The 14,259-nt window shown below is 38.0% G+C and overlaps 1 protein-coding gene across 11 annotated transcripts in view; it reads left to right on the plus strand.

The window, feature by feature from the left end:
* The window catches only part of RHBDD1 (rhomboid domain containing 1), a 33,155-nt gene that overhangs the window by 3,544 nt on the left and 15,352 nt on the right, over nucleotides 1-14,259 (plus strand). For 4 of the 11 annotated variants that reach the window (XM_021393897.1, XM_021393894.1, XM_021393892.1 and 1 more), the window contains 4 exons: nucleotides 2,097-2,613; nucleotides 3,939-4,071; nucleotides 11,615-11,703; nucleotides 12,276-12,335. In XM_021393897.1, coding sequence (XP_021249572.1) covers nucleotides 2,181-2,613; nucleotides 3,939-4,071; nucleotides 11,615-11,703; nucleotides 12,276-12,335 — 715 coding nt within the window. In that variant the 5' untranslated portion in view covers nucleotides 2,097-2,180. Of the gene's footprint in view, nucleotides 1,576-2,096; nucleotides 2,614-3,938; nucleotides 4,072-11,614; nucleotides 11,704-12,275; nucleotides 12,336-14,259 lie in introns of those variants that run through there. The other 7 variants (XM_021393889.1, XM_021393896.1, XM_021393891.1 and 4 more) reach the window with 6 other exon arrangements.

Below are 14,259 nucleotides of genomic sequence, written 5' to 3' on the forward strand. Positions count from 1 at the left end.
AGCGAACCGACAGATTCCGAGAATGTCTAGTTCAGACATTTATCTTGAGTAGGTGACAAAAATGCAGACACGTGGCAGCCTAGAAGCAAGACAAACGTCCGCTTCAGGTCCCTGCTGGAAATTTGTACATTTTGAAGTGGGTGGCATATTTCAAAAAAAAAAAAAAGGAATAAATGCTTCATTGTCTCAAGTCTTGTTAGACTTCTAATGAACAGAGTAGTGGCTGAGGAAGAATGTTCAAAGAGTCGAAAGCTCTCTATATTTTAAGTGAACTACGTTTCAGGAGGCTCTTAACAAATTTATATTTCTTCATATATTTGTCCTTCGTATTCGAATGCGTGATGTGTTTTTGGCACCCATTTCTGGTTGCTCCCAACAATAAGAAGGATTTACAGTACGTAGCATTGCTGCAGTCGTGGTGTAAACCCTTCCCATTCTCGCATGGTTATGGTACAGACATGTGCTGCGTGCAGGTTGTTTTTCCTAGGTGTGTGTATGTTAAAAGTATTAAAATAAGAAAATAAAGACTGTCGGAAGAAAGGGAAAGCTTTAAAAAGTGTGACTGTGTACTATTTGGCAATCTGAACAATGTGGTATGGCAAGAAGTTGGGGTTTCCACATAGCCTGTGTTTAAATTGGGTTGGCTTTTAAATTCTAACAGTTTTTGTCAGCTGTTTTGTGGTGGGAAAAAATGTAGCTGTGTCAGTGGCAAAAACGAAAAGTCAGAGGTTTGGGCACATGAGCATAGGAATATTTGGAAATGGCGATAGCAACGTTATGGCTTGGTATGTTGTAAAAGATGACATGAACTGAAAGTTTTGATTATCTAAGTACTTCGAAGTATAATTTTGACATTTAAAAAGAACAGACAAAGACTGACACTGTTGATTATCATTTACAACAACCATTTTGTGTTTTAGTAGGTCTTACCTCAGCTGTGTAGTTAAATTAGGAGCATTTGAATCTGTTTCTTAAAGGTCCCAGCACAGCTGAGCTCTGTGCTCAGGGTGCCTGGAATGGAGCAGGTTTCTGCTGCTTGCACTCTGCCTTGGACCAGGCTTAGATCATGGGAAAAATGTAGTGGATTTCCTTTCATTGTAGCAGATGAGTTTATTTGTGTTCTGTTCCATTGCAGTTGCTTTGAGAATGCAAGTGCTGCACTGAGCAGAAAAGCAATTTTAACAAGAAATCCAGAGATTACAGCATCGTAAATTTAATTTGATCAATTGTTTGATGCCACTTGTCAAGTGTGAACTGCACAGAGGAATCTGCTGCTTTTGCTGACGTTTAAGGAGAGGAGGTAGCTGGGCTGTAGGTTGGCTTTCCTTCTGCTCAGCCCTCTGCAGGTTGCATAGTTCTTTTTGCTGTTGCTGGATCACACAGTTCAGAGGTGATTTCCCTAACTTCTCCATGTGTTTGCTTACTTTGGTGCAATCTGATCAATTTATTAGTGATTCTCTGAATACTTAATGAAAACCCGATAGGCATCACGTGGAATGTTAAACTTTGCATCTTGAGCTGCTGTCCTGATGATGGAGGTATCCACTCTGCCATCGCCTCCTTCCTCTCTTGCATGTAAGAGTCCTTAGCTGTGTCTCTTACTCTTCAAAACATTATCTTTGAATTTTCATTCTTGGCTTGTACTGAGTGTTAGTAAACGTTGGGGAAAAAATCCTGAAAACAATACACGTAGCAATGATGAGAGGCCTGAGAACCAAGTCTCTGTAGAGATTTCTTTTGTTGGTTTTTGAAGGTTTCCTGGCTGCAAGTTTAATGGCTGTAAGTGAATCAGGATATTAGTGAGAAGAAGTCTAGAACACTCAGGAATTTTATATAAGAAATTGTCTGTACAGGACCGTGGGAGGGAGGTTGCAGACTCCTGCTTCTCATGGCACTTGTCTGGATTATCCCTATAAGCCCCTCCCTTTTTTTTTTTTTTGTCTTAGACCTGTTTAAAATTGTCTTCTCATTTTTGGTTGTTTAGCTTGATGAATTTACTGATTTTTTTGTTGTTGTTGTTACTATTTTAAAAAGGCATTGAGATTGAAAACACCATAGCACGTGTATTATAATGCAGTTGGTTTTTTTTCTTTCAGCATTTCCAAAGCGTGTATGGTGTTGGATTTGGACAAGAGTAGAAATCAGAGTAAACTTCACATTTCTTTGAGTAAGAAGCAATAATGCAACGAAGACAGGGAAGAGTCAATGCCGGACTGCTTTTGCTGCTTTATCAGATTTCCCAGGTTGGACTTCAGAACATTCCTTCCGTTACCCTTGCAGTGCTTGTAGTGAATATTTTTTTCTTTCTGAATCCCGTGAGGCCACTGCACGAGGCGTGTGTCAGCGTTGAGGAAGCTTTCTACAGACAGAACTGGCAGCGTTTACTGCTTTCACCTGTCCACCATGTCAATGACTGGCATTTATATTATAACATGATTTCCATGCTTTGGAAGGGGATAATGTTGGAAAGGAAACTTGGGAGTATGTGGTTTGCATATATAATTGCAGTATTTTCAGTGCTGACTGGAATTGTCTATATGCTGCTGGAATTCATGCTTGTGAAGATTCTGAATGATCCTTCATATGGAATGAGTTGTGCCGTAGGCTTCTCAGGTAAGTCGGTCCAATTTAAATGCAAAAATAAATAATTATAGATAATATATATAACAACGTTTGTTGAGTGCGGCAAACTGACAGGTGTACACCCAGATGCATCTGTGTATGTTATGTCACTGAAGTAATCGTGTCTGAAATGTAAAGCATGTACTCCTTGTGTGTTGAGTTCTTGTGAGCAGCAGCCTCTGTGCACGTGCTCTGTTCAGGCAGTAGATTAAAGTAGCTCTGACAGACTTAGTTTCTGTAGCTGATCTTTCTAAACCTTCAGCATTCTCAACGGGACCTTCAGCATATGTAATTTCAGTCAGAGCAAGTGGCATATAGATGGAACAGATGTTAAAGAAGAAGTGAGTATTTTCCTGGCAATAACTGTTTCTTTAAGAGCCAGTTGTATGCGTATTTATGACCCATTCATTTTTCATCTTGTAAGAGTTTTTTTTATAAGCGTACGTATGTTCAAAGAAACATTTGTCTGTTTTATCCTAAAATGAGCATATTTACCTCACTGAATAGAGAAAGGAGTTCTGCCATCTTGCGTTCTCTGTGGTGTTAGAAGAGGGGGGAAACCTTTTCCATGTTTTTTAATTTAGCGTATCTTTATTCATGTCCAACTCAACTGTCTTTTCCATATTTAAGTATTTTTCTTTTCCAGTTTTTTTTTCAAGTGATTGCATTTTCTCCTGAGAATTTCATAGCCTTTTTTGGATGTTCTGATAAATAATGTGAATTCATTCTGTCATATTGGCTTTTATTTGCATGATAAAACAGTTGCAATCAATTAGAAATAAATGATTATGATTAAAGGCGGTTTATCTCATTTTTCTTTTTTTGCAGAAACAAGTGATTCTGGAGTATATGTAAGATGATTTTTCCATTAATTCAGAGTTTTTGAGCATACTGCTGAACTTCACAAATGCATTTGTCTTGTTTTCAGTCGTGGCTTTTCTCAGCTCACTAAACATTTTGAGTTTGTTAATTTTGTTCCATTATTACAACTAGAACTCCCATTTAAAAATTGTTGTATTTTGTTCACTTGAATAGCTACAATAAGTAGTTGTATTTAAAAAGTGGCTTTGAATTGGCTATGTTACACAAATATGTAATTTCAGTCTGTAAGTGGCTGAAGGGTATCCCTCAAAAACAACAAAACCAAAAACAGAACCATTGTTCTGACATGCAACAGTATTGCTTTGTGGTGCTGTGAAACTGCATGGTATTCCAGTTTCGATAGCTGTCACTTCAGCAGTTAAGTCATAATAATAATTTCTTTATTATTTGGGCACAAGTGCTTCTCTCCTGATGTTATTTATCCTTGTTCACAGGTGTCTTGTTTGCTTTGAAAGTTCTTAACAACCATTACAATCCAGGAAGAGTCAGCAGTGTCCTTGGATTGCAGATATCCAGCAAGTATGCTTGCTGGGTGGAGCTGGTGGCAATTCATTTCATTTCCCCAGGGTAAGTGCATTTAGTACTTCAAAGTTAGTAGATTTGGGTTACCTGCAGTAGTTGGAAACGTCTCTGAGGTGTAAGGTGTGTGAGGTGGCATCCAAACTGTGTGTTGGTGATACGGTTCAGTGCTGAGGCTTTTTTTCCTTAACACCACTCTTTAAAATGAAGAACTGGAGATGCAAAGTTGATGGGCAGTGAGAAGAGATAGTCACTTTGAGCAGAGTAGCTGAACATGGGATAGCATCCCACTGTTTTGCTTTCTATTTTTCTCCTGCTACCTTCTGTCCATTTCTTTTAGTCACTGCTCTAGTTTATCATTAAACTGTCATCCAGTATCTTATTCCTTTTTTCTTTTTTTTTCAATCCAGGGTTATCTGGATAAAATTCATAGTTCACTGTCCTGCAGTCTTGCTGATTGCCTCCCTTAGTTTTCCTTTGTGCTCAGCTATGCCAGCGCAGTTTTTCCTTCATTTGCAGTTGATTTCTGGAGTTGTAGTTGCAAATAATTTGTTTTCTTACATAATATTTTATAATTTATAACTGTCAATGATATTGGTGAATGTATGTGAAGGAAACCCACAAATTTACTAACTGCCAAATAGCAGTTCATAAACAATTTGGTGCTTTTCAGAAAGATTAAAGAGAGGAGCAAGACTGCCATACTAATCATCAGGTGCTATGATGTGGCGGGTAAAATGTTTCCTAGGCCAGAATGGAAACTCAAATATTACTTATTTTAAGCACCGTTTATATTGCTTTATCATTTACTGCCTGATTGAGTCCCAAGTTAAAAGACAAAAGAACAGCAGAGCATATTTTTTCAAATGCAATTTGAATTGTGAGCTAAAGAGAGCACGTGCATGGTGTTAACACAAGTAGAAACTCAGAAGTTTTGGTGTATTCATTTCATTCTTCTGATAAACAAAATGTTGTTTTAGCATTAGATAGTTTTTACTTGATATGTTTAATAACATAGTTTATTATTGAAGAATAGTGGAAATTGTCTGAAATGAAACCATGAGCATATCACACATCTAATTGGTGGAGAAGAAATCATGAGGTTAGTAGTTGGATGCTGTTGATTTCTTGTTGTTTTTTTTTCCAGCTGTGTTATTGCAGACATATTTTGGAGGTAGAAAGTGAATATAAGGTATAGAAATTATGTTAAAAATATTTTCATAATTTGCATAGAAGCTTAGGCTGCTGCCTTGTCTAAGCAACCTGTAATTACATTCAATTCTGATACGCAGGACAATTTCACAGCACTTAAATATTAACACAAGCCATTGAAAGCAAGGAGTGGGCTACAGAAATTAATGTCTCAGAACATCGTGTGTTTAATTAGTAACTGGCAATTGCCTTGAAACGAATCACAGTAATCAGCTCTCAGGGCAGTGCTGTTACATCCTTATCTGCATGCTCGAAGCACGTTTCAGTTTTTGAGGTGTCTGATTAAATGGTGCTCCTTTGTAGATCAGGGTGTATCTTTTTGTTCTGCATAATAAGAGGTCGGTAATTGGTGCAGAGTTTGGTCCCATCAGAAGGACAGAAGATATGTTTGTGTGTGCTTTAGTGAAGTGATATATCACAGGATCATCAATAACCAGTGAAGCATTCGGAAGTAATACAGAGCCTGTTGAAAACTTCTTGTTTTCCTTCCAGATCTGTGACAGCTATTGTAATTCAGAAAATATAAAATTCTTACTTAAAAATTTACTAAATTAGTTCTAACCTTTAATTCTGTCCTACATTTCTGTTCATAGCTCTTTCTAAATAAAATTTATTGATAAGTGTTGGACTGAACCAATTTAATAGACTTATTTTTGGCAAGTTAAGGTTGGTCATTAGAGTTCTTAATATCAAAAAAACGAGATGACCTTGCAGACTGAGAACTAGCCCAGCTGAAGAACAGGAGCAAGTCTACATTCTGCAACAGGGATGCAGATCACTGTAATACATGTCCATAGCTGACAACTGAAAACAAAAAGTTGTAACGTGTAATGAATAAACAATGATTATTAGTTGTTTCATTTCTCATGGGGTCAAGGATCCACAGGAACACAGCTTCAAAGCAAATCACAGTCAGAACAGGTCAACGTAATAAAATTGCTGAGCTCTCCACTAAAAAGAAACAAACCCTTTGAATGTTTGAGAATACCAGAACATATTTTGACAAATTTTAACTTTTGATTTTCTTCCACTTACACCTCTCTAACTCCAGTGCAGCCTCTAGCATGAATAAAAATATTTTGCTTTGCTCTATTATTTTTCACCACAAGGTGAATTTTTTTTTTTTTTAATGTACCTATTCTCCTATCTAGTCTGCTTTTTTAATTGCAGACATGTTTAATGCTTTAGGGTATCGGTGAGTCATCACTGGCTATCAGTCAGGTTTACTGCTGAACTGTGTTACGGACGAGAATGGTTCCTCAGGAACAAGAGGGCTTAGAGGAAGAACAAACAAAACCTCACATGAACACAAAAGAAAAAAAAAACGAAAAACAAAAAACAAGCACTAGAAATCTGACAGGGATGACATTATGTGGTGCAAACCATGCTCCAGCATTTTGTTTTGTCAAACGTCTTTTACATTTCTATGTATTATAGAGTTAGTAACAAATTTCCAGTTTCCAGTCAAAGAAGCAGTGGTATTGTCCCGTACATGTGTGTGTAAAACAAGTTGACTTTTACTTATTCAGTCAGTTAATTTGATCTGATTCGCATTCAGGTAGTTTGATTAGCACAGGTAGATTGACTGCATGCCTTTCTTTCTAAGCAAGTGTCTAGGTTTCATCTGGGATGGAATTGTTTACTTCAGTGTCTGGTATGATGCTCTGTTTTTGGTTCCAGGAGGAAAAACAATGTTGCTAACATGGCCATGTTTACAGTTGCCTGCTAAACCAAGGCTGCTTGCTGTGAAAGGCCCAAGGAGCTGGGAGGGAATGGAATTAGGACAGTTGACTTAAGCTGGCCAAAGGGCTATTCCACAGCATATGACATCATGCAGAAGGAGTTCTGAAGGGGGTGGGAGTTCATCTCTCGCTCTCTTTGGCTGCTCGCAGAGCTAGCTGGACTTCGGTCGGGGGATGGTGAGCGATTACTTGTGCATCATTTTGTTATATACATTCTTGTGTACATATATAGTCATAACTATTTTCCTTTTCCCTTTCTCTTAGTAAATAGTTTATCTCAACTCATGAGTTCTACTTTTTTTCCCCTGCTTTTTCTCCCCCATCCCACTGGGAAGAGGAGGAGTGAGCAAGCACCTGTGTGGTGCTGAGCCATTCACTGGGTTAAACCACTACAGCAAGATTAAGTTTTGAAGCAGAGGCTATGAATTCACATGTGCATGTGACTATGTGCTTGAGTTAATTTTGAAATAAATTGTGGATAATTTTGAAACGAATACATGGATTTCATCCCATTATCTGAAGATATCCATTATTTTTTTTCAAAATAAAGTTGGTCTAGATTTCTGTAGTATGTCCCATTACTTATTTCTTTGCTTGTTGAGTGAAAGTATACCTCCTAGCATAGCATCAGAGTAGGATATGAATGAAAATTAGTTCTTGTCACAGAAGACTGCAGCAGCGGCTAGGCTAAGGACATACTTCTGATGCTAAATAAGTGGCTTTGTTCTGTGCATGAATGATAATTCCTACCGGTCTTTCAGGTTTGCTGTTAGGAGGAAATTACAGAACTGAAGTGATACAGGCTTCCTTGCATTTCTTTCATGTGCTCTGTCAGGTGAGCGATGACACAGAATGGAAGCTAGTCAGGATAAATGTGCCAGCGGTGAGGAGATTACTTGGATTCTGGATAAGAGTACTGGGACACTATTCATGTTAAAAGATAATATTGTGAGAGGCTTGTAAGCATTGTGTCAGAACTGGATAGCTGAAAAGTAAATGTTGTCATATGGTTTTCATTTTAATGATACTGATTTTCATGGAAACTATGCAGCCAAATGAAGAAGTATAATTAATTCTATTTGGAAGATTTTTCTTGAGTAAAGTGCACATCAACTCAATGGCAAATTCCTTCAGGAAACGGCATTTAGACGTATTGCATAATCATCATTAGTATGAAGTGAATGGTATAAATAATATCTCTGGGGAGATCTGCATTTTCTAACAAAAATTAAATGAGACTTCATTTGAATTTCGTTATACCAAAGAGAACATTAGTTAATATTGATAAAGCTCATTGACATTTAGAGGAAAAAATCCATGCAATTTAAAAAGCCAAGAGCCCCATTACTATTCCCATTCAAAGTTCAGTTTGCATTTATACAGAGTGAAGCTAACACGGCCAAAGTAAATCTGTCATTTTTTTCTGAACCAGCAGAAGAAAAGGCAATGGTTTATCTTGCTCCTGCAATCAGAGAATGTTTTTTGTCTAACAATATAGTAAGTCAACTTATAAAAATAGATGTTCAAGTCGGCATATTGCTATTCTTGGGAACACTGTGAAAATACTCTTTTTGAGTCATATGACAGTGGAGGTTGCTTTATGGCTGATAATGTATCCAGAATTATATTACTATATTCAAAAAATACAAAATGGGAGTACCCTCAATTTTCTGAATTTGGTGTGAGAAGAGTGGAATGTATAATACAAGTGAAAGGAGAGTGTTTGGAGAAGACCTTCCTACAACTCTTGTGCTTTTAAATAAATTGTAATTGTGCCTTTCAGCTGAAATTCCATTTACTTCTACAACGTGTGTATAGTTCTGCCTTGTGAAAACAGTTACAGTTTTGTCATTAACTTTAATGCCAGCAGATAAAACTCGTAGGCAGGAAGTCCATTATGCAAATTTTCTTAAAAAGGCATTCTACTGAAAATTAAAATGCACTGTGAAATATAGTAAAATGTCAAGAAGATTGACACTGGTGTATTATTGGGGATTAATAGTTCACATGTGCTTAGGTTCACTGGAAAGGAGAATATCCACTTCGGACTAAGGTGTTTGTGGGTAGAAGAGCATTAATTGCATGTGTGAAATAGTTATTTTAAGTAATTTATTTACAATGAATAATTCCTGTATATGTATTTTCTATGCAGAAAGATTATAGGGGGTCTGAATGAATCTGATCTCAGAATGAATGCTTTGAGTATAACTTTAAAAAAAAAAAAACAACAACAGTGTGTATGTGCATACTCTTGTATCTGTATATACACTTATTTCTCAGTCCTTAGTCGGACATACTTCCAAAGATCACTGCTGTGTCAAACTGAGCTTCGCAGGGCTCCATTGGCCTCTCCTGCTGCCTCGCCAAGCAGAGGCGGGTGGGAGAGGCGGGTGGGCCCAGGAGCCAGCAGGGTTGGGCAGGCCTCTGCCTGCTGTGCAGGGACAACAACTGCTCTCTCCTGGCTTCTCTTCTGCTGCCACATGGCTCTCCAGTCTCTTGCTGTAACTTGCCTGTTGCTCTTTATCCTACCGATGGTGAATATGGAGTGTTTATTCATTCCTATTTGTAATGCTGCTGTGTGTTTTTAGGATATTGTATCGATGAGATTTATTAGGTGGATTTTGTGACGGTGATTCCTTCAGTCTTTTCCCAGAAGCTGCCTTGTAGATTTCTGTCTCCTGTTGCTCTTCTTTTTGTTCAGTATGCAGAAACTTAGTTTCCAGCTGGGACATATCACTGCTGAGTAGAGCCGGTGGTGACTTCATTTGACTTTCAGACAATGCTTCCATATGTTTCCAGTACAATACTTGTCTTTCCTGTAGTGTTGTGGCCCGCAGCTCTGTGCTTTACTGTCTGATGCGCTGCCTGTGCCAGGCTCTGTCCTGAAGCTCTCCTACCAGCCAGTCCCTTCCAGTTTGCGTAGGCGACAATTTCTGTGATCCATTCAGAACCCCTTTCTTGTCTTTACTGTATCCTATCCTGTCTTTTTCTGTCACTATGTCAAGGTTGCTTTAAATTATAGTGCTGTCTCTTGTGACTCTTGCAGCCTCTCTCAGCTTGTTGTTATTTGCAAATAATATTTGGTACAGAAAACTTGGAAATCCATTCGATTCGCCTCCTTAGTTTGGTAACAAATCACCGATAAGCATTAAGCCAGGTTTTCCAACTGGTTGTGTATCTGCTTAGTGTAGTTCATACTGTTCAGGGTTTTAAATCTTCTTTGAGAAATGCTGTGAGGCAGGGCTGTTCCTACGGCACGCCAGAAGCTATTTCTCTTACTGGGGATGCCTTTTGCCTCCTTGACAAAGGGGAGAAACTTGGTTAATTTGATGTGGTATTTTTTTGATGTGGCCATCTTCTGCTTTTGATATTCCTACCTTCTTGAGTATAGGAAATCTTAATTAAAATATTTGGTGTATTCACTTCTGCAAATGCACAATAGAGCTGAAGAGCTCCTGAGTTGAGTGCTGAAAATTGGTTTGTGAAATTATCAAAGCACAATATTCATGGTGCTACTTGGTACAAATCTCCTGATTTATTCCATATATAATGCTTCCATGTTGAAGACTTCAGTCTTTTCATTCTATGTACAAATGGGCAATGAAGATATTTTTAAAATAAATTGATATGTTTAGAAAATAGTATGGATTTCAGCTTTTCACTCACTGTTCCTTTAATTTTGAATGCACTATGGTACAAACATGTTGCAACAGGTCTGCATTTAGGGTACGTAGAAAAGTATGAGTTGGGAGGGACCCTTAAGCTCCATCCACTCCACCTGGCTGCCTGGTGCAGCCTGGCCTTGGGTTTCTCCAGGGACAGGGCTTCCATTTCATAGTAGGGTTGTACTGATCGTATAGTGATGAAGTACTGTATTTATGCTTTCATTTGAAATAATTGTAAATAGTTTTGGTAGCTCCTACTAGGACATTTCAGTGTGATTCTATGGATCTAAGTTTTACAGATTAAAATGGGTTTCCTGTCTCAGGAAGACTTCACTTTAAATGCTTGTCGGGAATCAGTGTTCTGTCCTTTACACAAGCAATTGAAGTGATCTCTCCTATTAGCTCCCAGCTTCTTCAAGATACGTTGCCTACTTTTCTTTAACGGTATATACATACTGCTGTTAAGATATTTATGAAGAAAGAAGGAAAACACAGCACTTCGGTTCAAATCGATAAGCTGCTTAGTTCAATTTGGTCATGTAAGATGTTTTTAGAAATCATGAAATGAGGAAATTAATTTTGGTAAGGAGCACTGAATCAAACCACGTGCTTAACCTGACAGCTTTGTCTCTACTGTGTTGTGGCCATGCCTCAGGCACAGCTTGGAGTCAGGTTTGCATGGAGCTTTTTCTCAAAATGTATGAAGTTGAATAAAAAAAGAGGGGGAGGGAGAATTCTGTAAACTGCACATCTGGGTTTAATTAGAATAAGTAACACTGGTATTAGAAATTAGATTGACTAGGTCAGAGCAGAAATTAATAAGCATTTGCATTACCCTGTGTCCTTGTCACTTTTCTATGCTTGGTCACTTAAGGACTTTCTGGGTTGCAGTGTATTTGCACTTCCCCTTCAGGTTTCCTACCACAGAAGTCTGCCTTTCCATTGCTCACAAGATTTTTTTTTCTCCTGTAGGACTTCTTTTGCTGGACATCTAGCGGGAATTCTTGTTGGACTGATGTACACAATGGGTCCTCTGAAAAAGATCATGAAAGCCTGTGCAGGTAGCCTGCTTCGGTTTGTAAAGTCTGCACAAGATGTTGGTACTCTGAAAAATTAATAAATCTTGCATACAATTGCAGACATTCAGGCAATTCCAGCAGATTTTTAGGGAACTAAAAATAGAGTTACTGTTAAAGTGATTGCAGAAGAAAAACTCACCTTGTTTTACTCATTCTTATCCATATTGAAGGTGTCCTTCAGGTGTAATGTTTTTGCTGCAAAGAATACATTTTTACCGTTCTTTTAGAACTATGTATTTGAAGTAAAATGTTCCATGGAAGATGTCAACCAAAATGTAATTTTGAATGGAGCATGGAGCTATAGAAATATGCCAGAACACAATATATTTCCAGGTTGGGTTTCTGTTGCTTGTGTTGGTTCATATGGAAATTCTTAAATTTAGGAAAAAGTTGAGGGGTGCTTGAGAAATTGTTACAAGATTCCCCAAGTTTTGTGACAGTGACCAGTTGAAACCCTACGCTAGGCTTGGTTGGCACAGTACCTGTCTGTTACCTAATAGGTTGGGCAACTCATGACTTCATTCTAATCGTACATGCATTATTCTTATTTTTAGGTGGTTTTTCTTCATTCACTGACCCTGACAGGCCGAGGAACTACTACTCAGGCTACTCAGGTAACCATTCTCACCCGCTTACCTAAAAACTTATGTTCATATTTGTAAAACCAAAATAATTTTTGCTAATGATAGAAAACATGGAGAAGAGCTGACCAAATGGAAAATGTTATAGTATATGAAATATCCTGCATGTATGTGTACTTGTCAATCAAATTATATTTGTCTGACTCTGTCTTACTTTTTCTACTTGGAACTGTGTGGTTGTGTTTTGTACAAGAGGCTTTAAATTTTAAATTTAGGTTATGACTTTATAAAATGCTGCCCTGGGGCAATATCGTCCCTCATCCCTTCTGCAGAAGGTACGGCAAGGGGAAGCATCCTTCTGCACCTTGGTATATCTGCCCTGATTTGGCAGGCTTTGCTGATCCTTTCTAGGATTTCCTCCTGACTCTGACAAGGAACATCTTCTTTTGAATGCTTTTCATAAATCAAGTAATTGAGATGGAGGAAACACAAAAAAGAAGCAAAAGCATTCTTTACCAGAAAACAATTTAAGCTGTCTTCACTGCTTAGGCATGGAGTTCAGGCACGCTTAGAACATTGCATGTTTGATCCACCTCTTGTACAGACCATTAGTCATATGTAGAATATGCAGTAATAATAGATGGAGGTCTTGTCTGGGAGTTGAAGAGCCTGCTGGGAGGAGGGCTGTGTGTTGGATCAAAGTTAAGGAATCTATAGCCTACTGTATCTTGTCTTCTACAGTGATTTATACTCTTTGTGGATCTACTGTAATGACAAGGTAAATATGTTGTGGTAACTCCCTCAAATATCTGCTAGCACGCAGTGGTTTGTGGCTTTGAAGATGCTTTGAGAGGAAAGTTGATGCCTTTAATAGCCCTTGATGGATTCTTCTTCCATGAATTTGTCAAAAGCTTTTTGAATCAACATCAACTTTAACACCTACATCCCAAAATTCAGTTTACTTTCTGCTGAAGAACCTTTTATTTTTATACAGTTTGAACTGATGGTTGTGTATGGTTTGTGCTACTAATTTCATTTGATGGATATTAATTTCCCACTGGAAAGGGGAACTAAGCCTTCAGTTTTCATGGCTTACAGACTTCTGTCCCATATTTCCCATAGTCATCTTTTTTTCTGGATGAAAAGTTATAGCTTATGCAGTGCTAATACATGAAAACTTCCATATATTTGATCATTCGTATTGTTCTCTTTAGTCATGCAGGTTTTTTGTAGTCTTTTACGAGTGAGATGTATTCACTCTGAGCCATAGTGAGCCAAGCTTAGTGTTGTTTTTATTGTCTGTGATGGATTTTGTCTTCCATTTTGTATTTCTATTATTACTTTAATTACCATAAGTGGGAATATGAGCCCTTGAGTATTTCAGAAGTGTTTGATTTGTAATTCCTAACTAAATATCTTAGTGTAATTTCCTCACAAATAGAGGTGAGGGTTGTTGTAACTTGAAAGTGTATTTGCCCAGGATTTCCATTAATCCAGTTCTCAAATTAAAGATACAATGTTTGATGTAAAGGCCAATAAAAAAATAAAATGAATATTGTGCAGTAAAATAAGATGTGAACACAGGAGATGTGGGGAGCATGAGCTACCTGTATCCAGCTGGCAACCTCGGGCCAGCTGCAAATGTTCACCTAGCTACAGTTTCTGTCCAGCTGCATTACTCTGTGTTCCATGTTCATAATGACCAAATCTTCCTTCAGTATGCCAGTATAGCAGGATGTGTGGAATACCGAATGTTTTAGACTGGAAAAGGCAATTTAATTTGCTAATGAAGATAAGAACTTGCACTTGACATTTAAATTCTCTGATCTGTTGCAGCCACTGAACAAACACCGGCTGCTCAGGGTGGGGTGGGTGCCAAAGACAACCTCTGTGCAACAGGAGCGGATCCTGAACTGTCCTGCACTTCTTTTCCAGCTCTTCCTCACCAAAGAAAGCA

The sequence above is a fragment of the Numida meleagris genome, chromosome 4 (genome assembly GCF_002078875.1).
Source record: "Numida meleagris isolate 19003 breed g44 Domestic line chromosome 4, NumMel1.0, whole genome shotgun sequence".
Lineage (NCBI taxonomy): Eukaryota > Metazoa > Chordata > Aves > Galliformes > Numididae > Numida > Numida meleagris.